The sequence below is a fragment of the Aricia agestis genome, chromosome 4 (genome assembly GCF_905147365.1).
Source record: "Aricia agestis chromosome 4, ilAriAges1.1, whole genome shotgun sequence".
Taxonomy (NCBI): Eukaryota; Metazoa; Arthropoda; class Insecta; order Lepidoptera; family Lycaenidae; genus Aricia; species Aricia agestis.
The window spans coordinates 12,590,955-12,618,000 of record NC_056409.1 but is presented as its reverse complement, the minus strand read 5'-3'; the positions used below and the strand labels follow the sequence as shown (position 1 = coordinate 12,618,000).

Genomic DNA, 27,046 nt, shown 5'->3' with positions numbered 1-27,046 from the left:
ATCTTTGGTTAAAGTCAATAACGGACGCCATATTTAACGATAACCTTAACTAACGCTGTCATCATACAAAAACGCAATTTTTGACAGTTCTCCTTTACCAGCAGCAGCGTCCCCCGCCCACGTTCATTTAAAGCCTTGTCGGACCAACTGTCATCTGTCAAATTCTGTGGTCAAAGTTAAGGTTAAAGTTAAAGTTAGCTTTAACTATAACCATAACTGTAACTATCTATATATTAATACGTAAGCGAAAAACTTTGTATCCCTTTTGACGAAAAATGCGGAAACGTAGGTGAATGAAATTTTGCACAGTTATAGCTTATATGGTGAAGGAGTGCATCGAGCTGAGTCCTTGAGACAAGAGTTGAAAAAAATGTGATAAAGTTAATTTTTTTTACAAAATATAGGTAGTAGTCCTTGAAACTAAGTTCTAATTTCGACCATTGGGCGATCTCTAGTAAGTTATAACCACGCCTCTGGTGGAACCCACCCTTAATCATGTATTTTAGTATAGTCAGGTACAGAAATGGGTCTTTATTCTTAATAATCTGATGCTGTTTTAGTTCAAGATTTAGGAATAGGAGTCTGTCTTATACTCTATACCGAATACCGACCTCTGCAGATTACAGCTATATCTTTATTATTTCAGGAGTCCTCCGCCACGACAGTCAAAAAGTCCAGTAAAGGTGAAACCTCCAGTCCCGTCAGCTCCATCGCCTCGCCCGAGAACAGTCGCTGAGAAAAAGGTGAGTTCACTACTTAAGACATATTTGGTCCTTCACAAATCGCAGGTGCTGTAGACAATCAACAAGGCAGGTCATCTTGGATCTACCTTTTTTTATACTTGCCCAGGGTGAAGATAGAAGATAAGAGTAGGATCAGAATTCAGGATGCGATAAAATCATATATCGCATCCTGCAATCCTTCTCCTTAATCAATCCTTAGTCCGACACATAATATATTATTATGTATTACATTCGAAGACCTCTGTGGCTCAGTTGGTGGGCTGTTGGTAGCTCAAGCCGGGGGTCGCCGGTTTGAATCCCGCCGACGCGACGGAACAAAAAGTTTTTCAAAGTTCCTGGGTTTTTTTTTTATGAAATAAGGGGGCAAACGAGCAAACGGGTCACCTGATGGAAAGCAACTTCCGTCCCCCATGGACACTCGCAGCATCAGAAGAGCTGCAGGTGCGTTGCCGGCCCTTTAAGAGGGAACAGGGTAATAGGGGAGGGTACGGAAGGGAAGGGAATAGGGGAGGTTAGGGAAGGGAATAGGGTAAGGGATTGGGCCTCCGGTAAACTCACTCACTCAGCGAAACAAAGCGCAAGCGCTGTTTCACGCCGGTTTTCTGGGAGAACGTGGTATTTCTCCGGTCGAGCCGGCCCATTCGTGCCGAAGCATGGCTCTCCCACGTATAAAAATTTCCTGGGTCATGGATATGTATTAAATGTGTGTATCATATAATAAAAATCTTAAATATACCTATGTATAGTATAAAAAGTATTAAATATATTTCCGTTGTCTGGTACCCGTAACACAAGTCCTTCAGGTACTTAGCACGGGGACAGACTGACGTGGTGTGAAGCATCCATAAATATTATTACCTATGTGTCAAAGCGACCCAGTCAAGTATGGACAATACGTCATTAAAAAATATGTAATGATGACGTATTGACAATACTTGACTTCAATATACCTATTTACTTATCTACTTACTTATTTTTATCTATTGTATCAATGAAAAGGGTGGAGTACCTTTTGAAAATAGAATAGAAAATCCAGTAAAACGTGATCGTCGAAATGGATTTTGATACTTAGTTGTTGAGTGACAACTGCAAACAACGCGCAACGTCATGCATATTGTTTACAAATTACAACATCCTTTTTATTAAATAGTTGTGTCATAAAATATATTATGTTAAATTGGCAAGTTTAATTTATTAGCCGGTGAGCAGCCGGCCCCGGACTACTGTCACTAGCATGCAGCGGACTACCAAGCCTGTGAGTTTATAGTCATCATCAGGCCAGCAGCCTTACTACATAGTTCATTGTTTTCAGGCTTTTCATGCTTGTCTATTGTCGAAGAAGCGCAAGGCAACGCAAATTCAGTCCTACATAAGCATTTACAAAAGACAATTTACTTATCTACTACTTATTAATTAATTAATACAATAATTATTTTTTATCAAAGCTATTTACATTTTTATAAATGGAGAACAGCCTAAGCCGATTACCAAATTCATAAAGCTAAGTATTTACTTTTAAATATCATCGCCAGACGACAAAAACAAATCTGTTAATATGGACTAGGTACAGTCCTTTCGCAGAATAGAGAAAAATTTGCCCATTGACCTTATATTAGGCTCTATCTGTCTCTTTTAAACGTGCGGCTAGTGGCTACATTGGTATTCAGCTCTTCAGCTTGTGTGCGTGAAAGGGACAAACAGCGATAGGTCAATGGACAAATTTTCCTGTGTCCTACAACTGCACTTTGAAATAATACTTACCTAACATTTAGCTAACATTAAATGCCTACCTACTTTATTATTTAGAAATAAATAAACCTTATGATACCATAGTGATTTGAGATTCCGTAAATTAACTTTTTTAATATTTAGACATAATAATAATATATTATAGTGAGTCACGTGGCAAAGCGCGCCACCCCGGCAAGTGCGCCGTATGCTGGTGGAAAATGTTCAATCAGCAGTATGGAGTAGCTATATGGCGCACTTGCCGGGGTGGCGCGCTTTGCCACTCTCGCTATACTTCATTATTTTTATGTCACGTAAAGTGCCTTTTATAAAAAAAATTGAACTTCTAATTTTTCATATCATTTTTCTATTTTCTGCTCTATGTTTTATTTTATTATATTTTTCAATTTTCAGGTAGTCAAAAAGACTCGAAGCGCGGTAAAACAATATTCTTATGGTGTAGCTTACTGAGCTTGTTCCGACATAGTTTACCAACTCTTGCCTATTTTGTCCAAAATTAATTACTTACTTATTTTTAATTCGCAAGGCCGCAAGCAAAAATCCTAAATTATGTAAGCAACAAAAACTTAACACAACTCTTTTGCAGTTAAGAAACTGTCTAGACGGGCTCGCGAGACCCGAGTTGCCTAACTCACTGACAAAAAACCATAAGCATACTATTTCCTACTCCCTTAACAGATCAATCTGACTCATCAGCTGACTCGATTATAATCAATAATCGTGTCTACGGTGGCATTGTTAACGTTGCTGAATAGTCTCGAGCAGGTACCCAACTACGCACTGACAACAAAATCCCTATGCATATTATCCCCTTACTCCCCTAACAGATGGTGCAATGAAGCTGATACGATTAAAGTCAATTTGATCGTGTCTACGAGGTCTTGACGTTTATATCACATAGTATTTGATATTTCAGAGCGGCTCATCGCTGGGCGCGGCGCGGCGCGGCGGCAGCGCGGACGGCGAGGGCTGCGCCGTGTGCGGCCGGCGCTTCGCCCCCGACCGCCTCGCCAAGCACCAGGAGATCTGCAAGAAGACCAGCACCAAGAAGAGGAAACCGTTCGACGTGCTCAAACATCGCCTCGCTGTAAGATCAATAATATTCAAACCCTTTTAGGGAGATCGCAGATGTCACACTTTTTGTGTGATCGAGTCTGTCTCTATTTATATTGTATTATCTATGAAGTCTGCGGCTTACATACAGTCTACATGGCCGCGCCATGCCGACTTTATGTGCGCCCCAGACTCGATCACACAAAAGGTGTGCCGTCTGCGATCTCCCTTATTAAGATTTACGCAGCTTTTATCAAGGTCTGCTGTCTTTGCCGGCCATGTTAGAAACGTTATGTGAAAGACATAGATAGCAGATCTAAAATAAGTTTCATACTGCGTAAGAAATATATTAGGAACGGGCTAAGACGATAGCTTTTTTCGACGTTTCTTCTAGAACTTTTTTTAATAACAAGTTACTTTAAATATGAAAATCTTTCTTTTCTTTTTCAATTTGCGGCATTCAGGGTACCGATGCCGAGAGTTACAAGGCAAGCAGATATTCCTCAAGCACGTGTGTGAATTGATTGTGTTGAGCACTTTTCTTATGATACCTTTTATATAAGCACCGTTCTTGCGATACGATTACCTTAAAAACCAACATTGTCTCAAGTTAACCATGGTTTATTCCTTAGGGTACCGAGGCTGAGCCGTTCATCCCCAAGCTTCGCAAGAGCACTGCGGCGAGCGCGGCCAAGACGCAGGCGCCGGCGAACAGCAGCTGGCGGCAGAAGCACGAGGAGTTCATACAGGCCATCCGCGCCGCTAAGCAGGTGCAGGCGCATCTTAATGCCGGCGGTCAGTATTCTAATATTATTATACTTACACTTTATTCTTAAGCTAGATCCATATAAAACAAGGTGTAACAAAATAACCGGGTCAGGATGGGAACCTGCCCGGCTTAGCTAGTCCCGGCGCCGAGGGGAACGCTTCAGTTTGCCTAAGCGTTCCCTAACTTTGGTGGAAGTCCGGTCCCTAAGGGTCTATACGGACGGACCGCATTTCAACTGCAATCCAACCACAAATTGCAGTTCAAGTGCAGTTTGAATGCAGTTGATACGACTGCAATACGACTGCAATAGAACTGCGAACCAAACAGGTGCCTTACTCCCGAAACTGATATCGATTTCGGTTTTCGATTTCAACGGTTTTTGACATTTTTTAGACATATTTTAGATGTCTAAAGTGTCAAAAAACCGTTGAAATCGAAAATCGAAATCGATATCAGTTTCGGGAGTAAGGCACCAGTTCACACGACTGCACGCCGACTGCAACTGAACTGCAATCCGACTGCGCGTTTGGTTTGCAGTTCTATTGCAGTCGTGTCAACTGCATTCAAACTGCACTTGAACTGCAATTTGCAGTTGCATTGCAGTTGAAATGCGGTCCGTCTGTGTAGACCCTAAGGTAGACCGGCCGGCCGTGGAGGGAGTCCTGTGTTAGACAGATCCAGGACATCCCTCCGTATACGGCTGAAGGCAAACCGCAGGTAGTTTTAGTGGGTAAGAGTATACCCTACATACCCCCGGGGTTCTTCAGCTAATAACTGAGGCACATCCCCAATCCGGGGCACTCATTATGGGTTTCCCCTGCGCACTAAAAAAAAAAAAAGGTGTTACAAAAGAAAGTGATAATAATTTAGGGTGCTTATATGGTGTTCCTTTTATAGATTTAATTGTGAAAGTAGCAGCGCTGAAAGAGCAATAAATTGTTGTGATTTGTATGTGTGCAAGCACGTGTGTGTAGCGTCATGAATTTTTCCATACAAGTTTAAAACAGTTTCAAAAATCAGCGCTGCTACTTTCACAGTGAACTCCCACACCCTAAAAATTAAAATATTCACATTTTGTTATGTTATATGGCAGACTTGTGTCCGAAATGTCGCGCTGCCTGTTCCAAATAATATTTATCTAAAAATGCCTCTGATCTATAAACAGGTAAACTGAGCGATCTGCCCCCTCCGCCGCCGTCGCAGAACCCCGACTACGTGCAATGCCCGCACTGCAGCCGCCGCTTCAACCAGGGCGCTGCCGAGCGACACATACCCAAGTGCGCCAACTTCCAGTTCAACAAGCCCAAGAAACCGCCAACCAAGCGCAGGTAACCGCCGCCCTAGGGTATATGAAGACAATAAGTGTAGAACCGTGGCCAAATGTTAGACGATTTGTATGTACCATCGAAGAAATTGATTCATAGGCAGTTAACGGACCTATGTCATTTGGTTAAGTTATGTCAATTCAATATAAGTCGTGATCTAACGGCTGGGAATGCGGGCTCCACACTCGCGGCGCGAATTGCGGCCGCGATTCACGGATGCAACGCGCCGTGAACACGACGCGAATGGGCCATATTACACGCATCAATATTATCAAGATTCTGTGATAAAATTGATCTTGTAATAGGCCGAATCGCAGTATCGCAGTAGTACTTGTGACTCGCGTGATACTAGAATCATGATAATATTGATGCGTGTAATACCTGCCAATAAATACGGCCCTATACACTCGCAATTGAGTAAAATGAACATTGAAGTCACTGTGGCTGCTGTTCTGACATTGTGTGCGACAGCGAATAAAGGCGAGTGTGGATGATATTCGCGTTCACGGTCTTCGCGGGCTTTCGCGCCGCGAGTGTGGAACTCTCTTTAGACGTAACGCGACCAAATTACGTAGGTCCGCCATCTGCCTATGAATCAACTTGTCTCATAGTACATTATTTTGTAACTACAAAGAATGGTAAATTAAATGACCTTTGTTTAGGAAGATCTCAGCATTTAAGATCTCTCGGCCTTAAGACGCTTCAAAAATTACGCAACTAAACGTTAGAAGTAGAGGATAGTGGATACAATTAATATATTGTAATAATCCTTACAGAAATGTGTTTCGCGTCTTTGGCAGTTTAGTTAAAAAAATACAAAGTTCAATTTGCCACATATTTCCTAATCCATTTCGGCACTTATTTTTAACACAAATCCCGTTCTTTGACCGCACTAGTTATTACTTTGAAATATCCAGGTACTTTAATTTGCTTGGTTACTCTAGTCGAGATTGCGTGCGTGTTATACGTAAAATTTCTTTTGACCTTCTTTTACAAAACTGAGACCCCAATTTCACCAACAACTGTTAAAGATAATGCTCGAATTAGTATCACGATGCCTCTTTCGTTTCCCTTATGAATGAAAGAGAAGACATGACATTTTAACAAGCTGTTAACACTAACAGACGTTGGTGAAATTGGGGCTAAGTCTTAATTCTTATACTGATTTCACTTACAAATGTTTTAAAAGTCTATTTATTTGTTCAAAATTAACTCTATTCCTAAGTCTAGTACATACTTTAAAACTTATTTTCATTTGATCCAGACTTTAAATTCCTATTTTTACAACTTTCATCCTAAAATCAGAGCAGAGGGAGTTTCGAATTCATTTAAGTATTTTCTTCACCTACTTACAGACGTTTTCTAAAACCTACGATGACTTAGCCTATGCTGATAGCATAGGCTATATATATATATATATATATATATATATATATATATATATATATATATATATATATATATATATATATATATATATATATATATATATATATATATATATATATATATATATATATATATATATATATATATATATATATATATATATATATATATATATATATATATATAATATATATATATATATATATATATATATCTTTGTAATATTTTAACTTTACTACTTAGGTACAAGCAGTGCCACGAAAGTATAAACTAAATAAATTACGACTCCTGTAGACTTATATTAATATTAATTGTGTAGCGCTATACATTGTACGCAGATACCAATTTTATGACAATCATTCAATTTTGTACAACTACTTAAATGCTTTTTGAAAATGTTAACTTTGCAACTTTTTAACTATGTTAACTGAATTTTATAAATAAAATATATAAATAACTGATATTATTATTTCTTGTTTCATTTTCCCTTGGAATCATCTAGAATCATGAATAAATAAATAAAATACTAGTTTAATGCTTCAAACAAATTAATTTATTCTGATAATCATCACACATGAAATGCAAAAAAATCAAACCACAGAATACAATGTGGCGTAAAAGCAAAAACTTGTTGGTGCAGCGTGAGCTCGCTGCTCTTATGTTTCCACCGCAGACTTGTACTTGTAGGAGAACACAACGGAACTCTTCGAGGGCACCAACACGTCGTCTATCGGCACTGTCGTAGTGCTGGTGTAACTGAAAACATACAATGTTTATTTGTAAAAGAAAGATTTTGACTGTATTAGGTTTATGAATCTAATAATGCTCCATTAGTAATTACTTTATTCTAAAGACCGGTTGCAAAGAGCGTAGAGTTTCGTACATTGTCCAGTCGCTAGTTGTCTCTTTTGCCCACGTCCTCGTCAAATTTTTTTTTATTTTTTTTCTAAGATTCATAATTTCGAAAAATAAAACTATCGAGTCAAAATAAGTGAATCGTGTTTTCGGTTAGCCAAATATCAGATAAATATACAATGATTAAGTAAATCTCAATTTCATTTGAGTCAATCGTCTTCCGGAATCGTAATACTTATTAGAAAACCTACGAATAATAAAAACTAAGGAAACGTAACTCCCATACTTCAACCGTTTTAAATTTGGTTCCTTTTCGAACACTAAAATATGACAATTCATATTTTCGTCAAGGTCGTATCCCAGGTAACGTATCATAATATTGCGCGCCGGACGAGAGCCTGCGCGGTTATTGTCATTGTCATAGTTATAAACAAAGCTGTTGATAATAATTGTCAAAAGTGGATAGTATTATGCAGTATACACCAAGCACATCTACTATCATGAAGAAACGAGCACATAATTATTATTTTAAAATCAAACATTTTCGTCTGATACTTAAGACATTGATAATAATTATAACATACAATATGTAATAATTATAAACAAACCTTGTACGACTCGGGCGAATCTAAAACTGTCCGAGCACCTAGAGAAGACGTTTTCAGATTACAAAAATCTATGTGCTAAATTATTACAGAATTGAAATTAAAAACTTACGTAAAATTTGTACTTATAACTCACTATTAATATAATATTTTAATAACAGTTAGCTGTTTTTTATTTTTGTTCATTTACAATATTAAAGGAAATACTTTGTTTTTGTCGATTGAACGTAATTTATTAGTTACATCATGTTCTTTTTTGTTTTGTTGTAAAAAAATCCGTAGCAAGAAATATGAGAATACCCATATCTTATAATGCATTTAGTATAATGTCAGCCAGACCCTAAAATTTCGTTTATGATTAAATTGTTACATCTTGCATAACACTGTCCATGGCGACTTTGTAAAAATTTTGTAATTATATTATTTTTTGATTATTGCACTTTTAGAATAACACGTAAATTTAATAAGACAAACACAAAGATACCAGCTTAATTTTATGCAAATACCCTAGCATCCAACTTAAATAAACCATATTTTTTGGGTCGACAAAAATACAAGAAATTTAAGCATAGTTTTAAACAATTCACTTACAGATGAAAGGTTATTCCTGTATTAAAAGTCGTATCTGTATGACTTCTACACCATTTCACGGGGCATTTAGGCATTTTAACAACAAAAATATTGTAAAAAGCTACGTAAAAAGTAAGTAAACAAACCTATGTAAACAAATTGTAAAATGAGTTTGACAAAATTGTCATGTCAACCTGGTTGAATGTCACTCGAGTGTACATACACGAAAAATGTGTACCGAACACATGCATAAATATGCATGTATTCGGGTCACATTTTGTAGCCTTTTGGTGCACTTTTTTTGACGGAGTTACTCTTCCTTAGTTTTTATTATTCGTAGTAGAAAACCCAGCAAAATTTGACAGCCCGCTCTTAAAAATGCAAATATTTTCTGAATACGAATAATTGGGCAAATAACTTGGGCATGAATATTATATATAATCTGCCAGTGCAAAAGGGACACAGAAAAATGGATTAGTTATAAAATTAGACGTGATCCGCGACCGGACTGAAGTAGGTAAGTCAAGGTCTGCTCGAGACAAAAAGTATCAACTTCTCAAGTTACTTACTTGGTGTTCTGTTTGACGGCGGCGCTCATGTAGTGCACGTTGAGCGCGGGCGGCAGCATGTTGAGCACGGTGAGGTTGGCGCGCGCCGCCGCCGGCCCCGGGTTGTACACGCCAAGGTACGACAGGTGGTTCTCCATCCATCTGTATAACATTTTATTGTGTTTTCAATACATACATGGAAAATAGATGGAGTTAATTTGGAAACCGAACAATCTTCTACAATGGGGATTGTCCATTTTTTTTTAATTTTGCTCATTACAAAAACATTTCGAGGAATAAGGTCAGTGATCGTTTTTCTGTATATAAAAGAAAAAAATACCCATTAGTTAGTTATATTTTTTAACAAATATGTTTAACCTTAGTTTGACCTTCAATGGCGTTAAATTAGCTATAAATTCGACCAACATTATGTTTCGAACTTTTGGTAAGCTTCTCGTATCAGCTTTCACATAATGAGAACTTGCATTTGACGAACCAGCCATTATAAATAAGATTGAAAGGAAATTTAAAACATTACAGAGGTCAATTAGCCGCCGATGATGACGTCAGAGCGAAACTTTAAAAATTTATTGAGAAAAAACTAGCCAATGAATTTCAAAATTATTTAATTTATATTCTTAAAATACCCTATTTTAACGAAAAAAAATATAAAAAGTACATGTGATTTTTTTTGGACAATGCCCATTAGCAAAATTGTAGAAGATTGTTCGGAATAAAGAGAATGTAGGGGTAAGCCGCGTTGTTTCAAACGCAGCCGAAAGATCACGACTTACGTTGAGTTAACATAACCTGAACAAATAACGTAGGCTGCCAATGAATGAATTTCTTCGATGGTGCATACCTGGCGCAAGCAAGCAGCTGTGGCGCGTCGGGCGTGGTCGCGCTGACGGCGGCAACCTCGGACCGCCCGTGCGCGATCACGTTGTCCGCACGCAGCAACGACGCGTGATCGAAGCTCGTGCTCTGTGATGACGTAATATTGTGTCGGTTGGTGCAAACAACTTATGCTTATGGGGTTTGAACATACAACTATAATACAAAATCATTACGTATCAAGGACGATCAAAATCTGGTCATAAACTCGCTAGTACGCTTGACGTACACTACGAATTAGGCTCCCACACAACTGCGAATTCGTGCGAATTCGCATCGCAATGTAATTTTTATAATGAACGAGCTTTTGCCCCCGGTTTCGCTCGCATTAAGAAATATTACTATATACATCACTTTCATCCCCTATTTTAACCCCATGGGGTTCGAATTTATCAAAATCCTTTCTTAGCGGATGCCTACGTCATAACATCTACCTGCATGCAAATTTCAGCCCGATGCGTCCAGTGGTTTGGGCTGTGCTTTGATAGATCACCATGTCAGTCAGTCACCTTTGAGTTTTATATATATAGATTCGCAGTTTTGTGTGGGAGCCATTAAAGTTTGTAAAAAAGAAAATAAGTTTTATCACCAATAAAACTTGGAATCTCAACAGAATCAAAACTTACAACAGAACCGGTGAAACAAACTTTAGAATGCTGTTTATTAACATTTTCTTAACAATCGCTGTGTAGCAACTAGCAACTGTTAAATAGATTATTAATCGTGAGCGGGCACTATTTATTCGATGATGATTCGAGTTCTAACAAAAATGACGGTATGGCGCTTTAGTTTTAGCGGAGAATATTGTGAATGTGTTAATAAAACTTGCTACATGACGGATATTCGGCTTTTAATTAGCTATCACAATGAACTTACGGCGTCTGTGGTATTGTCCCTCACGGGCAGCTGACGCGGCGCTAGCACAGGCGCGGCCGGCAGCACCATCGCGAACACGGCTAGCTCGGAGTCGTCCTCGCTGTCCGCGCCATCAACCAACTGTCACATAAAACTTAGTAATAAGTGCCTGTAGGAGTCTTTCTAGTCACTCACTACTAAGTCTCCGGGTTGCAATAATAAAACAAATAACTGATATTAAACTTGGCCTTTTATTATCCCGAAACTAACACTCGTACATACTGACAAGGCCTCACGCATCCCGACCCGTCTTCTCTATATGTTAGATACATCGCCTTATATCACCTATCGCCTACCAGACACAAAACTGCTGACACTCGCACATTCACACATACCCATGTACATACATGTACATACATACAAGGTGTTATTTGGCATGTTGGGACCATTCCCTACATGCCAAATAAAACGTTGTCCCTGTCGCTGTGTTAAGCTATCGCATAGCTTATATCGCGGGCTTTGAGCGCGGCGACCGAATCAAGAAATTCCGGAACGAAACAAAATCTGACAACCCACTCCGACCAGCGGCATTGCCGCACCTCTGTGCCGATCGGTGCGGCAATGCCAGACGGCACGGTGTTTGGCGTACGACTACGACTTGGCAAATTATAATTGCATAAGTTAATAAAAATGCTATGCAATAGCTTTACCGCGGCAGTCCCCGAGTGCCACACGTTTTGCCACATTTTTAATTATATTAGATTACGACGTTCGATACTGCGTTTAATCAAGCAATAGAGTTCAGCCAGATGGGTAGTTGATTTTTAAAGAAAGTTATTAAGTACTTACTTGAAGTTTAAACGAATTTTAACTATTGATAAAATCTAATTTAAATTGACAAGCAATGAAATTGAATCAATTTATGGTCAATTAATACGTGTTATCCATAAGGTGGGTACTGACCAAAGTTAACTTATTGCAAAGCGAGCATTCGTACTCGCTGTGTGATATAAATGTACCCGTAGTACCCGTACTGACTGCACGAATGCTCACTGTGTACAATTTTACATTACACCTCATAACGTTGGCCAGTAGTCAGTATCCACCTTTAGGGGGTTCTACGATTCAATCCACCGTTAACTTTTAAACGGTCTTGTAAGACGTGTGAAACGTACCTGTATAAGCGGCCAGCGCTTGACGCGTGCGCTGATGTCACTCGCGGCGGTGGGGGCGGCGACGCTGACGGGGCGCGCGCTCGGCGGCCGCAGGTAGCTCGTGTTGCGGTCCAGCAGGTACAGCTCCGTGCGAGTCTCGTCCTCCAATATGGTGAACACTTTCTCGCCTGTAAATTATTATCGCGTGAATACAGAAAATCCATTGAATGAATTGAGTGGGGTTCCACTTACAAGACTTAATTTGGTTAGTCCAAACCACGAGGCGAGTCACTTTCAATATGATGTTTCTACATTACATTTGCGTTTTCCATAATTAATTCATCTAGATCAGCCCTTGTCTACGGCAAGTGGCAAAACGCTTACGCTAACATTAACGCTAGCGCTACAAAATATATGGATTTCACATTAGTATTCGCTAGCGAAGCGATGACTAATGTCAAATCAATACATTTTGTAGCGCTATCGTTAGCGTTAGCGTTAGCGTTTTGCCACTTGTCTACGGGGACTGGGATGGAAAACCTTTTCAAATTAACGCGCTATTTTTATATAGAAATATTTAGCGAGATCGCAGACCACATTTTGCATTTTACTTTCAATTTTTTTATCAGTAACATACTCAAATTTTATGCCAACTGGTGGCACGCGTGCCATTGTTCGCCATTCTTGATGTAGACGATAGATTCTAGAATTCAACATGACAATGAAGTTACCAGCTTGTGCTCTGTGCGCCCAGTGCGCCAGCAGCGCGTCGAGCTCGGGGCGGTCGGCGGTGCGGCGGTGCTGCCAGTACTGGTACTGCGTGTGGTCCGCGCCGCTCGCGCCGCTGTCGCGCACCTCCTCCGCCAGGGACGCGTCCACCAGCAGCGAGCGAGCGTTACGCAACCTAGTATAACAATACGCATTTATGAGTAAGGGCTCCCACACATAACTGCAAATTCGTGCGAATTCGCATCATAATGTTATTACCCAACTGCCAGGAAGGGTTATTTTCATTATGAGTTTTGTCGCACGTATTTGCGATGCGATGCGAATTCGCAGTTTTTGTGGGAGCCCTAAGCCCACAAAAAACGAAGTTACGAACGCATTCTTGTGCTATAAATAATCTAAATTCTAAAGAACAAGACTAATAAGTAAATACCTGATGTTTTGAGAATTAGCACACAATTGCGTTCAAATAATGATGAGTGTTAGCAAATCATCTCACAATAATAAAAGATCACATATTTTTGAAAACTGTTATTTTGTATCAAGTATGGTTTTGTGGTTAATAGCTCGACAAAATAAGAATTACAATAAAGATTTAGGATAGTCGCACAGAATTTACATCTACTTTTTACTTAGTTCTAACAAGATATCGAATCATGCTACAAATTCGAGTCAATATAACTGTTTATTCTCAATATTCATTTGACAGTTTGAGATTGATAGCTTTTAATATTATAAGCTATATAATTAAATTCAATTAAGTTAAAATAGACATTATAGCAAGAATTTAAGCTATCTGTTTCTGAACGAAAAGTTACACTCATGTTGAACAGGAAAATCAAGTAACCTTTAAAAAGTAACTTATAAAAACAAATAAAACAGAAGGCATTACCTAATACCATCAGCGCCAGCGTCCATCCAGGCCTTGATGACGGCGTCGAATTTCTCCACCACTTTAGCATTATGGAAGTTGAGGTCGGGCTGGCTGTCGGCGAACTGGTGCAGGTAGTACTCCCGCCTAGACTCGCTCCACGTCCACGCTGGCTCGTTCATAGTTGATACCTGTGATAGCACATCATATTGAGACTATTCTGTAGCTGACACTGTAGTTAGTTTTGTAGTGGGTGTGTAAACTGTAAAGAATGTATCATCGAGGAAATTGAGTCCTTAGCAGTTGACGGACGTAGGTCTTGTGGTCGGCTTATGTCAATTTAATTTAATTTAGGTTTAACTTAACGCGACCAAATTACTAAGATCCGCCATCTGCCTAGGAATCAATTTCTCTGATAATTACAGTAAAACTATTTACACAAACTATAAACTTATGAAAATATTCAATTTTCAAAATATTTTCCCACGTGCCCCAGTCTATGTTAAAGTTTAATATGGACTTAATATCATGACATCACTTTGTGTATTGATGAAAGAAAAGGCACGATATTTTGAAAGATTCGTAAGTTGTTGAAATGTCAGATTAGCTCAAGTGGTCCATTGGTGCCAATTAAAAAGTACTAGACTAGCTCAAGTGCTTCTTATTGTATTATTCTTTTGAAGTACTTACCCATTCATTAGGCGGTTTCTGTTTAGTGGAATCTGACTCATAATCCTTGCCCTTGGCCCAAGTGAAGGTGTCGTATTCCGCAGAACGGTTCTCGCTCAGTTCGAACCACTTGTGTGTCTTAGGCACATAGTTGGCTACGAGATCCACGATAACCCTAAAATAAAAAAATTTATAAGTACCTTTTAAATGTTTTTAAAAATGGAATAACGTCTGATATGGTGATATTTAAGCATTTTTGTGATCTTTTTAAGTGTTTCAAAGCTAAATCGGGATTTAATGCTTAATTACAATAATCCTGTCATCATAAATAAGTCATAAAGCTTATCTAATGGAGGGGTAAAGTTCTTGGAGATAATGCAATGCTTGAAATTGCTCGAGTGTTATTAGCAAATACTCACATAATTAAATAATACAACTTACATAAATAGCAATTAGAAACTAGGAAGTAAATACTCAATAATATTGACTCTAAAGAATTTACGTAATTATGATCATATTATAGAGATAAATGTTGTGATTTAGTAAATGGATTATGGATTATAGACAATATGAACTATTATAAGAAAATAGTTATACAGTCTAAATAAGATCACGTAGTGACTAAACTTTGGTCTATCATGGCGTAAAAAACCAAAAAATAATAATAATATGTGAAACGTTAACCTTTTAAATCAAAAATGTATGGGATTTGGGTTTTGACATTACGCGTCGCTGAGTGACCGTGGAGCTTGATCCCATACATGATTTCTATCTTCGCTATTTTGAATTTATTACAATTAAGTAATTAATGTTCCACTCTGAGTGCGGCAGTTAGACACATTTAATTATGATTAACCTTCAATTTAATGAAGAGTTTGACAGAAAATTCATGGGGCTTACCGCTTATGTCAAAATTTTCATTTAATTACATTTAACTAATTAATGTTGGTATGGCGGTAAGACCTATACTTACTTGATGCCATGACTTTGCGCTTTGACCAGGAACTCCTTGAACTGTGCGATGCAGCCTGGCTTCTCTTCCAACACCTCATAGGCGTCCTTGCACACGTACGTGAATATACCCGCGATGTTTGCCTCCTTCATCTCGGGCAACTTAGCTTCGATCTCGCTGTAGCTCTCCGCCGATGACATGTCCACGTGGGGTCCCTTCTCGTACCTGAGAAGTTAATTAAAGAGTTTAGAAAGATGGATAACGAGATAAGTATAGTGAAAAGAGTAGACGGATAAATTGCAGAAAACCGATATTAAAAGTTCATATTTTTTTTTTATGAAATAAGGGGGCAAACGAGCAAACGGGTCACCTGATGGAAAGCAACTTCCGTCGCCCATGGACACTCGCAGCATCAGAAGAGCTGCAAGTGCGTTGCCGGCCTTTTAAGAGGGAATAGGGTAATAGGGGAGGGTAGGGAAGGGAAGGGAAGGGAATAGGGTAGGGGATTGGGCCTCCGGTTAACTCACTCACTCGGCGAAACACAGCGCAAGCGCTGTTTCACGCTGGTTTTCTGTGAGAACGTGGTATTTCTCCGGTCGAGCCGGCCCTTTCGTGCCGAAGCATGGCTCTCCCACGTATAAAATACAGATGTGTTTCTGGTACAAATCCCAAAAAAATATATATTTTGTCATTATAAAAGACTATGATTTTAGGTTTACATCTTACAATCTTTTTATATCAAAAAAGGTAGATCTACCTATTTTGATTTAAAAAGAGAACTGGTGGTATTCTTGAATTACACTTTTTGAACGTCGGAAAAAAAACGCCGAAACTACGATGCCTACCACCGGTTCGTTCGTTGCTTTATATTACATAATACATTCATAGTCATTTTTTTAAAACCTTAGGGCGTTCGCTGCGTTAAGGATAATTTGGCTGTAGCGATATCGATTTTTCTCAGCAATGACTAAAGCTAAGAAACTAAAGTTCATTGTTAGTATTCATCATGTATTTGTCTTTAAATTACCAATAATCAATCAAAAAGACCTCTGTAAAAAAAGGGATTCCTATTTTGCCAACAGAGGAGAGTGATTTAAGCTTCCAAAATGTGTACTATCAGAGAAGTTGATTTCTAGGCGGTAGGCCTATAGTCTGTGAAAAAAGTGAAGAAATTAAAAAGTGGCAACATCGTAGTGTCATTCTTTTCAAATCAATCTAAAAAAAAGGGATGACACTACAATGTTGCCACTTTTTAATTTCTTCACTTTTTTGACATCTGCATAGGAATCAACTTCTCTGATGGTACATATATTGGTTCAAGCATACACTTTAATTTGCCCATAGCTTATATGAAATGTTTTTATGGTTTTTAAATTACGCGACAAAAATCTTTTTGTCACTTACGCCCTTTCCATTTTTTGCTATTCCATTGCTTACGCAGCGAACGCCCTTAGAAGTGAACGTTATAATGTTTTATTTAATTTCTATCCAATTTTGCAATGCATCTATTTGAATTATCTACTGACCAAGTCTTAGGAGCGGGCAGGGCGCACTTGGGCGCCTGGACGATGATAGCGATAGCAGCTGCGAGCATGGCCAGCCACAGCACCCAGAACAGCACGAACATGGCCCAGCGGAGCCCCACCCAGAACGGGTCCTCCGCGTACTTCATCAGCTCCTCCTTCGTCAGACCCGTGAATTGCTACAAGATACACATTATAATTGAACTTTTTTCTATGAAAAGTGAATCGGGAGCTAAACCATATTGCATCAAAACAAAATTGCTTTGATGATATTGATATATTTTGCTGACATGTTTATCGTGTTTACTTCTACTAGTGCCTAAATTACTTTAGATTTTAATTATTGAGTAATGACCCAATGAGTAGCGAGGTGTCAACAGATTCGTAGATAATAATGATTAAGAGGCGGGGTGCCATCGAAATTCTCATACATATACGTAATTCCAAAATCATTTTCTCATACGTAAATATTTAACATGTTTGAGTTATTTTTCAGCTTAAAATAGTAATTACGTAGGTTCCTGCACAAAAATTTACTACAAAATATTTAAATACTTACATACTAGAAAGTATTTTTTAGAGTGGCCGTGTGGCTGCAGGTACAGTAGTCAAGTTACAGTTTCTAACTCAATATTATAAAACGCGGGTCCTCCAACTTCCTCATTCACAAGGCACGCAAGTAAAGATTCCAAAAATAAAAAAAAAATTGCAAACCAACAAGATCATTATATTAACTTCAATCCTGGATACTATATTATAAATGCGAAAGTGTGTCTGTCTGTCTGTTAACTCTTCACACTCAAACCGCTGAACCGATTTTGCTGAAATTTGCTATGGAAATACTTTGAGTCCCGGGAAAGGGCATAGGATACTTTTTATCCCGGAAAAATGTACGGTTCCCGCGCGATAACCGAATTGTGGCGCAATGGAGTTGCGGGCGTCATTTAGTTTTAATATAAATAATAGTGAAAAGACGCCTAATCAACTTTCTCGACAGCTCATAAGTCATATCGAAAAGTACGCATCACGTTGCGTCATCCAGTCCGTCGTGCTCTCTTTTGCCTCAACGAGCGGCGGACGGACAGGAAACATTCCATTACCCCATTACCCATTGATAACGACGCTTTTGTACCTCACTAATATACTATTAACTAAACGATCACATTCTTGACTTTGTGATGTTTCTGTAGGTAGGATATCATAGTTGCTAACGAAGATAAAGTAGGTAATCCTTTTGTCGACTCAGGAATCTTTAAAGAAGCCTTAGAACCAGCTAGCTTTTTAGATCTATATTTGACCTAATTGTGCCTTTACTTTAACACCTTGCCTACATTTAAAAAATACAGACAGGAAGCATGGGAGACAAAAAGACAGTTACACTTTTGAACATTTCATAATACTTACTAGAATAGTTATGATGGATGTATATTATACATATTTTGTAAAGTTACCTTCTTGTTAGCGTCGAGCTCAATCTTTGCGTCGCCATTCCTGTGGTCACCGACGACATACTTGGCGTCCGCCATGTCCACTCTTATGATCTTGGCCTCCTCCTCCTTATCCAGAAGTTTCTCCTCGGCCCCGTCAGCAGACACCTTCTCCTTGGACTTGTGGATACTGGCCTTTGATGACCGGAAGTCTAAAAAAAATGTTAAAAAATACTCTAGAATGATTGTTAGACTTTTAAAAAAATTAAAAAAGTTTAGAATGACTGGTTATTTTTTTTTTATTATCGAGCATGTGTAAGATCTACTTGATAAAGCTGAGAGTTAAGACTAACAAATTCCACTTCGACCTGAATCGATAATTGCTTGCATAGATAAAATTATAAACGAAAATGCTGACTATCTTATTGTGAAAATGCACTTTCGACACGTTCATACATAGGAAATATTTAGTTGTTATTCACACTTACAGAGAAAATAAGTTACTGATTTTAAAAATATGCAGTCAGTAAAGCCATGTCAGCATTTTCAACTAACTTACACAAGTAAAGGGTTCAGCTGTCGTGTCCGGTTGGCCGTGTGGTCGGAGATGTACTAACCACTAAGTTGAACCTATGGTTAAAATTGCGTGCCATTGAACTTCGACGAAAAGATTTAAGAGATTGCATGCGAGTTGCGATCGTCAAGTGCAAGCGTAGCAAGGGTACGTATAACATTCGTTCCGTACATTTTAAACATGATTCCATATTTAATATAGATATTCTACCTAATTATATACTATAAATATGTACTAATATATTATACTAACATTATAACGCTGACGTGTTTCAAGTTTCAACGTGCCAATCTCACGAACTATTAGAGCGAATTTTTGTAGACTTAGGGCTAGCATTAAAAAAAATTTTTTTGGGACGTAAGAATATCGATAATGATTAAAAGTTCCTATGAACAGTTTGTGCGTATTATTAAACTGCACTTATGTACATAAGTCAAAACAACTAGGTACTATACTCCACTCGGGCTAACATTTCATTGTCAATCGCGGTTTATATAGAAAATGACAAGTTTTTGACAGGGAGTCAATGACCGCTAGCGACAAGTTAGCCCGAGTGGAGTATAGTACCTTTAATTTTTTATATAACGTAGTGTCTACAATTTACCCAAGCATCTAATATAAAACCACGATAAACAATATCTGACACTTCATTGTCAATCGCGGTTTATATGGAAAATGACAAGTTTTTGACAGGGAGTCAATGACCGCTAGCGACAAGTTAGTCCGAGTGGAGTACAGTACCTTTAATTTTTTATATAACGTAGTGTCTACAATTTACCCAAGCATCTCTAAAGAAGCCCATAAAGATGGCAAGAGGTACATGGTGACCAATAGCGATGGGAGTTGGTCTGCACGAGCCTGACAAACTGCATTCCGATATGCTATGGAAAAAATTATCACAGCCATTCCACGTCGAAAACGACGCCGCGCCAGACACTGATTTCGTACAAAAAGATAAGTTGCAACTTGCGTATACTTCGTGTACAAAGTGTAGTTTGAAACACGGGTGGTAAGATTAAGTTACAATATGTACTTACTTAGTTTTTTTAAGGTTCGTGAGTTTAATTGGACAGATATTATGTGATACCGCACTCTTCAGGGAATCAGGCGACGGCGATTGTATTCAATCAGGCGATATGCTGGCTCGTTTTTGTTCCTATTCTTGTAATACTTAGACATGAAGAAAAAATGCTATATAAAAGGTTTTATGAGTTTATAATTAAGGGTCAAGGGTTAGAACTTAGAATTAACATAGACCCAATTACGTCTGACTAAGCCGAAAGGGAAAGGGTTGCGATTTTGGCTTCTTGAACATAATAGAAAATGTTTGTCCTTACCTTTCAAATTGTAAATTAACTATTTATTTAGCTATGAACGAATTAAAAAAAATTTAACAGCACAGGCAACCCGTTACCCGAATGAAGTAAACCGCTAGATGTGCCGAGCTAAGTCTCTCTTGTGGGAAATATTTCAAACTGAGTACATAATTAAATAAACAAAACGCCTCCAAGCTAATTTAATTATTGTATCATGTATGTAGTGTTTACAATCACTGCATATGTGTCTATAAATAATATCGATACATGCGTGATATAGAATATTATCATAAATGTGGGACTGTCTGTTATCATTAGCAGGAGTCAAGGATGATGAAAAATACTCTCGAGGAGTAAGGAGATTTAGCCTCAGACCCCTTTTTTAACCCATTTACAAAAAGAAGGAGGTTATATTATGTTCGTCTGTTTATTATCATGTCCATTCTTTTTAAATGTATTAAAAATGATAACGCCTAAAATACTTTCATTTAGTTAGCATTCGCACAATTCGAATTGTTCAAAAAGTGCTTGAACACTTCGTTTGATCTATTTTGTGCTATACAGAACCGGCCTAGTGTGTGTTAAAATAGAACTTGCTGGTTTTTTATCCCAGTATTTTCAAATACCTTAACACAGGACTGTTATAGGCTATGGGTAATATAATATAATAACATAAACATCGATATGTGTATCTCAACTTCACATCTCTAGATAAATACATATTGAAAACTAAGGTCTGCTAATAGTTTAACGTCACGATTCATTACCATGTTGATAATACATATAAAACAGTTTATATTTAGTTAGTGTACATACTTTCCATTAATTAACAAAGAAACGTGTTTTCGGAATTTTTAAGAGTGTAGTTACTGATTATAATATGACCACAGAATTGATATATGACTAATGGTTGTCATGTCTTAATTGATGATAATTTTCTTTTGCTTGAATTTCATTTTTCTGGTAATATTTAGTCTAGTGTTTTTTTTTTTCTACTTATTTTGAGTTGGTTTATGATATTATAAGAATTTTACTCAGCAATTGCTCAGTAAAATTCTTATAAGAGTAATTTTATAATAATTATAATGCAAAGCAAATGGAAATAATAACGTAGATTTATTATTTTATCTTGTAGTGGAAGAGTAACAAATGAGTTCTTTCTCGTAAATTAACGCTTTGCGATCAAAGGATTAAAGAGGTTTTGCAGATATGACATAATTTAAAGTAACTGTATTGCAGACAGACAAGGGCACTAGCTGCCAATGAAAAAGATGAAGGTTGGTGATTGCATTTTATCAATCGTTGAGATCAAGCGTTGAGACTTGAGAGCATTAATACTGGACAAGTAGGTAACGCATATTATGTTACAATTTTATTTTAAAAATTTTATAATTTTATAATTCTGAGAATACTAAAATCTTTCTTTAATTATATCTACCTCTTGTTACTTTGTGTAGAAGGCAGATAATAAATTTAAACAATTGGTGAAGGTTACCATTAGCATCTATAAATGAGAGACATATTTCTTTACAAAATCATTTTTATTCCTAAGGTTCTTACTGTATACTATTTTTTTAATTATTTATTTCAAGTTTATGGGAATAAGTCACAAAAGCAGAATTACATCAATGTAGCATCAATCATTAAATTATAAAGATTGGAGTGTGTTTACTGGCATTTTGCTGTAATTATTGTATTATTATGTTACAGGTTTACCTAGTTTTTATATAAGTAATTGTATAAGACATTTTAAATTTTTGAAGTACATTTATCAGATGTACTTCAAAAATTAAAAATTTCTTATACCTACCTAAATAAACACCCAAATTAATATAAACTATTTAGTCAAATTCTTTTGAAGATTAACAATTTGTGTTTGTATGACTTAGTCTACTTAAAAAATGTTCAAATAGTCTGTTTCTTTCTCTTTGTATACTATTAGATTCTTCTACAATATTAATCAGTCTATCTAATTTTTCCTCCACAACTTTTTGACGATCTCTCATTTCTAATGTTACTTTTCTAAATTCAGCGTTCCTTTTCCTCATTAATCTTTTATGAACTTCTTCATTTTGAACTGTACTTGACGATTGTCCTGCTTCAGGGTTATCTTCTATGTTTGATGTGGTGCCAATATTCAGTAAGGCTTTTGTAATTATATCGGTGGTGCCATCTTTTAATTTTTGTTGTATTTCTGGTTGGTATTCACCGTCGACGCTGTATATTTCCTCAAATAACTCAAAGAATGGCCATTTAATCCATGTGGCACCACTTTGAACTTTCTTCTTCAGCAGTCGTATGTATGTAAGTTTCAGATTTCGAAACTTTTTGTCACAACTATCAGGGCATTTACCAATTGCATTTGAAATATCAATCCAAACATTCTTTTTCTTTATCTTAGGATTTCTAAATTTATCTATATTCTGTAAGTACATGGATAGCATGGCCATTGTGCTTTCATGATCCCAGTGATCATCATCAGGGTCTTCAGGGTTTTCCATTGCATTGCTTGGTTAAACAGAAGTTATGACTTAACACCCTTCTTTAATGCTTGCTCTTTAATTATTAGGTACTTATATAAAATCTTTATTCAAGACTTCAAGTGAGTTGATCAATTTATCCAGTACCAGGTATTCTCTTAGTTTGATCATCTTCTTACATTGTAGAGTTTTCACAAAACAGTAGGTAGGTAATAACCAATAAAAATTTATGACGTTTTTAGGTAGGTAGGTAATTAAAATAATGTAAGAAAGACTATTCTTACATCATTCAGCAAAGTAACGACAAAATGGCGCTGTATAAATGCGCTTTACGTCCAATGAAAGCGCTTTAAAAATCCGACCAAAGCAAAAAGGACATTCCATGATGTCAAACGTTTACGCCGTTCGTCAAATCTTTCTCGCTCGCACATATTATAATGTGTGAGGAGGCAAAGGATAGATAATCATGAATTAGCCTGTCAAAAACGCGTTTTACAACTCAGCAGAACCCTATATTTTTTTGTAGTATTTTAAGTAGCAATTTTTATCCTACGAATAACTTTTAATTCACTTATTTCAGAATCCCACTTGGTTAAAAAAATGTTTTCAATATTCAATAAAAACCGTAATACTAGATAAGAATTTGTTTTTACAAATATCTATGGCAAATGTTTAATTGTAGTCTTTATTTATCTTATAAAGTTGTGATTTTTGCAAGTACTGAATTTAATTAAAATGACATAAATAAATACCTGTATCAGACTCCGGTATTGGTTTGTAGCTAGAGACAGTGTGGTCATCTTCTTTGATTTGTCCACCATCAATATTAAGATGGTTTTTCCTGGAATCAGCCATATTATCTAGCTTTATCCTACTTCCGTCGTCTTCAGAATAATAGGTATGCTTCGTCCTTCAGTAATTAAATATTTTACCACTAAACTTTTACAATCAGCTGTTGCGAATGCAATAACCTAAAACCTATTATCACATTCACCTAACTTTTGACAATGAACACAGATTAATTTAAGTAACAACTAGCAAGCTACAATGAACCAAAAAGTGAGGTCGCGGACCAAGTCCCCGGCCCATTGGCTTTTAAAACAGTGTTGCCAGACGGCCAACTCGGTTTCTCCCCAAGTGTTCCCCGAAATCCCCCCAAAATTCTGGATTTCAAGAAAAATCCCCCCACAAATTATAAAAGAAATTTTTTGTTCATTATGAATGGGAATTTCACAAATGGATACGATGAATGTACACTATTTCGGCAATAGCGTCCAATCTTTACAGAATCAGCATCTTCGCGAACTCCTTGATCATTTTTATGGTTCCGTAAGTCGTAACCTAAAAACGGGACCATAGTACTTAGATTTCGCCGTCTGTTCCCAGATTTTTTCCTCCAAAAATCCCCCCAAAAAATTGTTCCCCCCAATTTTCCCCCCATCACCTAAAAAAAACCCCAAATTTGGGGGGATTCCCCCCAATCTGGCATCACTGTTTTAAAAGCCCCGGCCCCGGTACCCCGCACGGCGCTCCCTTCCTATAATCCTAGCAGTGGATAGGCGAATAGTAAAACTGAATGGCTACAATTCAAAATTCAATGACCTATTTTAATTAAAACATCACAGTTATTGGTTCTTAAAACAAAATGAAGCTTAAAACATCACAGTTATTGGTTCTTAAAACAAAATGAAGCTTCGCCATTGGCCACTACTCACTCTAATTAAAAATAGTATTCAGACACGATACAGAGGATCGGGATGGCGGGGCCCGGGGGAGGGGAAAATAATCAATGGACATTTTTTTATTATAATAAATACGAAGACAAAATATCAAATTTGTTTCGAATATAATAATTAATAACATTAATGTTACATTTTTAATTAATAGAGTTAAAACGTTTTATTCGTTTATGGAAGTAAGTACATTGTAGAGCTCCTAGTCCTAGGCAGTATTAAGAGGATACACCAGGGGCTAGAGAAATGAAAAAAAAGTACGTGTAATATCTATAGCTGTCTCCCTTACCTCAAGCCTATACCGCAGAACGCGATAGAGACAACTGCAAAAAAAAATCAACGATTCGTTGTCCCCTGATTCCTTCTCCAAAACTTAACCGATTTAAGTAATTTTTTCATTAAAGATTAAAAAAAGGCTTGAGCTGTGTTCCTATGTTTTGCTTTTTTTTGTATAATCTGGCCAAATCTGTTTTCTGGACGTTTGAACACAACGGAAAATCTGGCCATTTTTTTGGGTTTTTGAACGTTCATATCTTATTTAATAATTAAATTATGAAAAAAAGAAAACATAGGGACATTGTATTAGTGGCCGTAGATATTCAGGAAAAAAATTATAACTCTACTAGCATTATCCAGAGAGGAAACAGGGGACAACGTTTGTATGGAAAAAAGGACGGTGTGGACTCCTCTTAATTAATCAGGGCTTCATAACGTTATCGATTAACAGAAAAAATAACGTTACGTACTATTATAATGGTTAATGGGGCATATTACACCCATCAATATTATCATGATTCTAGTATCACGCGTATCACAAGTATTGAAGCGGCCTATTATACGGTCAATATTATCGCCGTCAGTAGGTAGGTACACAATTGAAATCGCTAGAGGAAGGTCGTCTCGTACAAAATTTTTTTTTATGAGAGAAAAGCAGCATGCAAAACAAGACAGATTATTGTTTATTATTATTATCTATCTAATCTATCTTATATTATTATTAAACATTTTTCAGATTCTATGTAGATGGGTATGTTTTTACAAAAAAATAAACTCCTTGTGCTCATCAGGTTCTAATTGTTATAAGAATTCCTTATCTAATTATTATACGTACTTACGTATATTACCTATCAAAATTATATTAAATCTACGAATTCTGTATACAGCATGACTGGTGAGACATGTGATCAATACTTAGGGATAGTTTCGGTACTCGATACTCATTATAATTATGTAATAAAATTAGGTACTTAATTTTTTACCAAATTTCCCTTCAAATAAATGAATCATGGACACTTAGTAAATTACTATGCTGCCGGCGTGGCGACACGCGCCTCGTGCCTTGTGCTACCCCTCCCGCGCGCGGTGTCCATGCGTTGAGTAAATAATTATTTAACTTTAAGCTACATTTACTCAGTGATCAATTGATATTATTTTTTTTATATAGGTATACTTTTTTTTTCAACTAATATAATAGTTATCTAATGCGTAAAGCTGATTCTCCTGATTGTGAAATGTGTGGAAAGCCAGAAGATGTGCAACACATTTTGATGTGTTGCACATCTTCCGATACACTCATAAAAGAAATGAGTTATTTAACTTAATTAAAGTACCTCTAATGAATATGGGTATATTTATATTGTCTGAACCGGATTCTGATTATGCAAAATTATTGTACACCTTTATTATAAGAAGTTAGTGTTAAGTTGATTTATAAACAAGATGGGATTGACATAGCCACTATGTGTGCTAAAATCCCTCAATAAAAAGAGATTTAAAAAAAAACTAATATAATAGTCAAATATGACGTCCTCGAGTATTGAACATGTCTCACCAGTCATCCTGTATAATTTATGTAAAGGCTAAAAAACATATGCTATATTTGGAAGTGAATACTAAGCACATATTAAATATGAGATCGCATAATCTGTGGAAGCCACGCTCCCCAGTATCGCGTGGATTGCAAGAATTTTTAAAATCTCTGTGATATTATCATGATTTTTTATTGACATGATTCTATTACCCCATCAATATTACCACGAAATCGTGATAATATTGATGCGTGTAATATGCCCCTATGGTAGCCAGTATTAAGCATCCAGATATTGTTATTTTTTTAACGATATCTAGTAAGGGCGAAGCCAAACGAGCGTAATTTGTAAGTTGTGAGTCGCAGAATTTCGGTTCGGCAGAATTCTGCTGCATTCAGTTTTATAAAAAAGTCCTGTTTGATTCACACGAGTGTAATTTTGTGAGTCATGATTTATAT

At 37.0% G+C, this 27,046-nt stretch overlaps 3 protein-coding genes across 7 annotated transcripts in view; 1 reads left to right on the top strand and 2 right to left on the bottom strand.

Annotated features, from left to right (window-relative positions):
- The window catches only part of LOC121725900 (zinc finger C2HC domain-containing protein 1C-like), a 29,300-nt gene extending 22,661 nt beyond the window's left edge, over nt 1-6,639 (top strand). Inside the window, exons 6-11 of one of the 4 annotated variants that reach the window (XR_006035459.1) lie at nt 647-743; nt 1,942-1,998; nt 3,409-3,579; nt 4,178-4,340; nt 5,480-5,712; nt 6,258-6,639. Coding sequence is in view for 3 of the 4 variants with exons in the window: in XM_042113071.1 (XP_041969005.1) it covers nt 647-743; nt 1,942-1,998; nt 3,409-3,579; nt 4,178-4,340; nt 5,480-5,646 (655 nt within the window). In the remaining variant the exon portion in view is untranslated. Of the gene's footprint in view, nt 1-646; nt 744-1,941; nt 1,999-3,393; nt 3,580-4,177; nt 4,341-5,479; nt 6,203-6,257 lie in introns of those variants that run through there. The other 3 variants (XM_042113071.1, XM_042113073.1, XM_042113072.1) reach the window with 3 other exon arrangements.
- Nucleotides 181-23,576, bottom strand: LOC121725909. The gene is made up of 4 exons (XM_042113085.1): nt 22,409-23,576; nt 11,924-11,933; nt 1,384-1,389; nt 181-198 (listed from the first exon to the last, which is right to left on the bottom strand). Exon 1 carries the CDS (start codon nt 23,066-23,068, stop codon nt 22,430-22,432), a length of 639 nt encoding a protein of 212 aa, XP_041969019.1. The 5' UTR covers nt 23,069-23,576; the 3' UTR covers nt 181-198; nt 1,384-1,389; nt 11,924-11,933; nt 22,409-22,429.
- LOC121725898 (maltase A2) lies at nt 7,559-24,134 on the bottom strand. Of its 2 annotated transcripts, none has more exons than XM_042113067.1 (12): nt 23,800-24,134; nt 18,702-18,889; nt 17,254-17,429; nt 15,749-15,952; nt 14,797-14,950; nt 14,128-14,297; nt 13,241-13,413; nt 12,531-12,697; nt 11,377-11,496; nt 10,469-10,590; nt 9,628-9,768; nt 7,559-7,784 (listed from the first exon to the last, which is right to left on the bottom strand). In XM_042113067.1, exons 1-12 carry the CDS (start codon nt 23,900-23,902, stop codon nt 7,685-7,687), a joined length of 1,818 nt encoding a protein of 605 aa, XP_041969001.1. In that variant the 5' UTR covers nt 23,903-24,134; the 3' UTR covers nt 7,559-7,684. The 2 variants fall into 2 exon arrangements, with proteins under 2 accessions (XP_041969001.1, XP_041969002.1); XM_042113068.1 differs by lacking the exon at nt 23,800-24,134 and adding an exon at nt 19,237-19,300.
- Nucleotides 24,135-27,046: the final 2,912 nt, after the last annotated feature.

Coding starts and splice junctions, on each gene's coding strand:
- LOC121725909 (XM_042113085.1), bottom strand. CDS start 23,068: ATGGAAAACCCTGAAGACCCTGATGATGATCACTGGGATCATGAAAGC.
- LOC121725898 (XM_042113067.1), bottom strand. CDS start 23,902: ATGGCTGATTCCAGGAAAAACCATCTTAATATTGATGGTGGACAAATC. Junction 17,430..18,701: donor AGCTCGACGCTAACAAGAAG/GTAACTTTACAA, acceptor TGTATCTTGTAG/CAATTCACGGGTCTGACGAA. Junction 10,591..11,376: donor GGGACAATACCACAGACGCC/GTAAGTTCATTG, acceptor ACGTCATCACAG/AGCACGAGCTTCGATCACGC.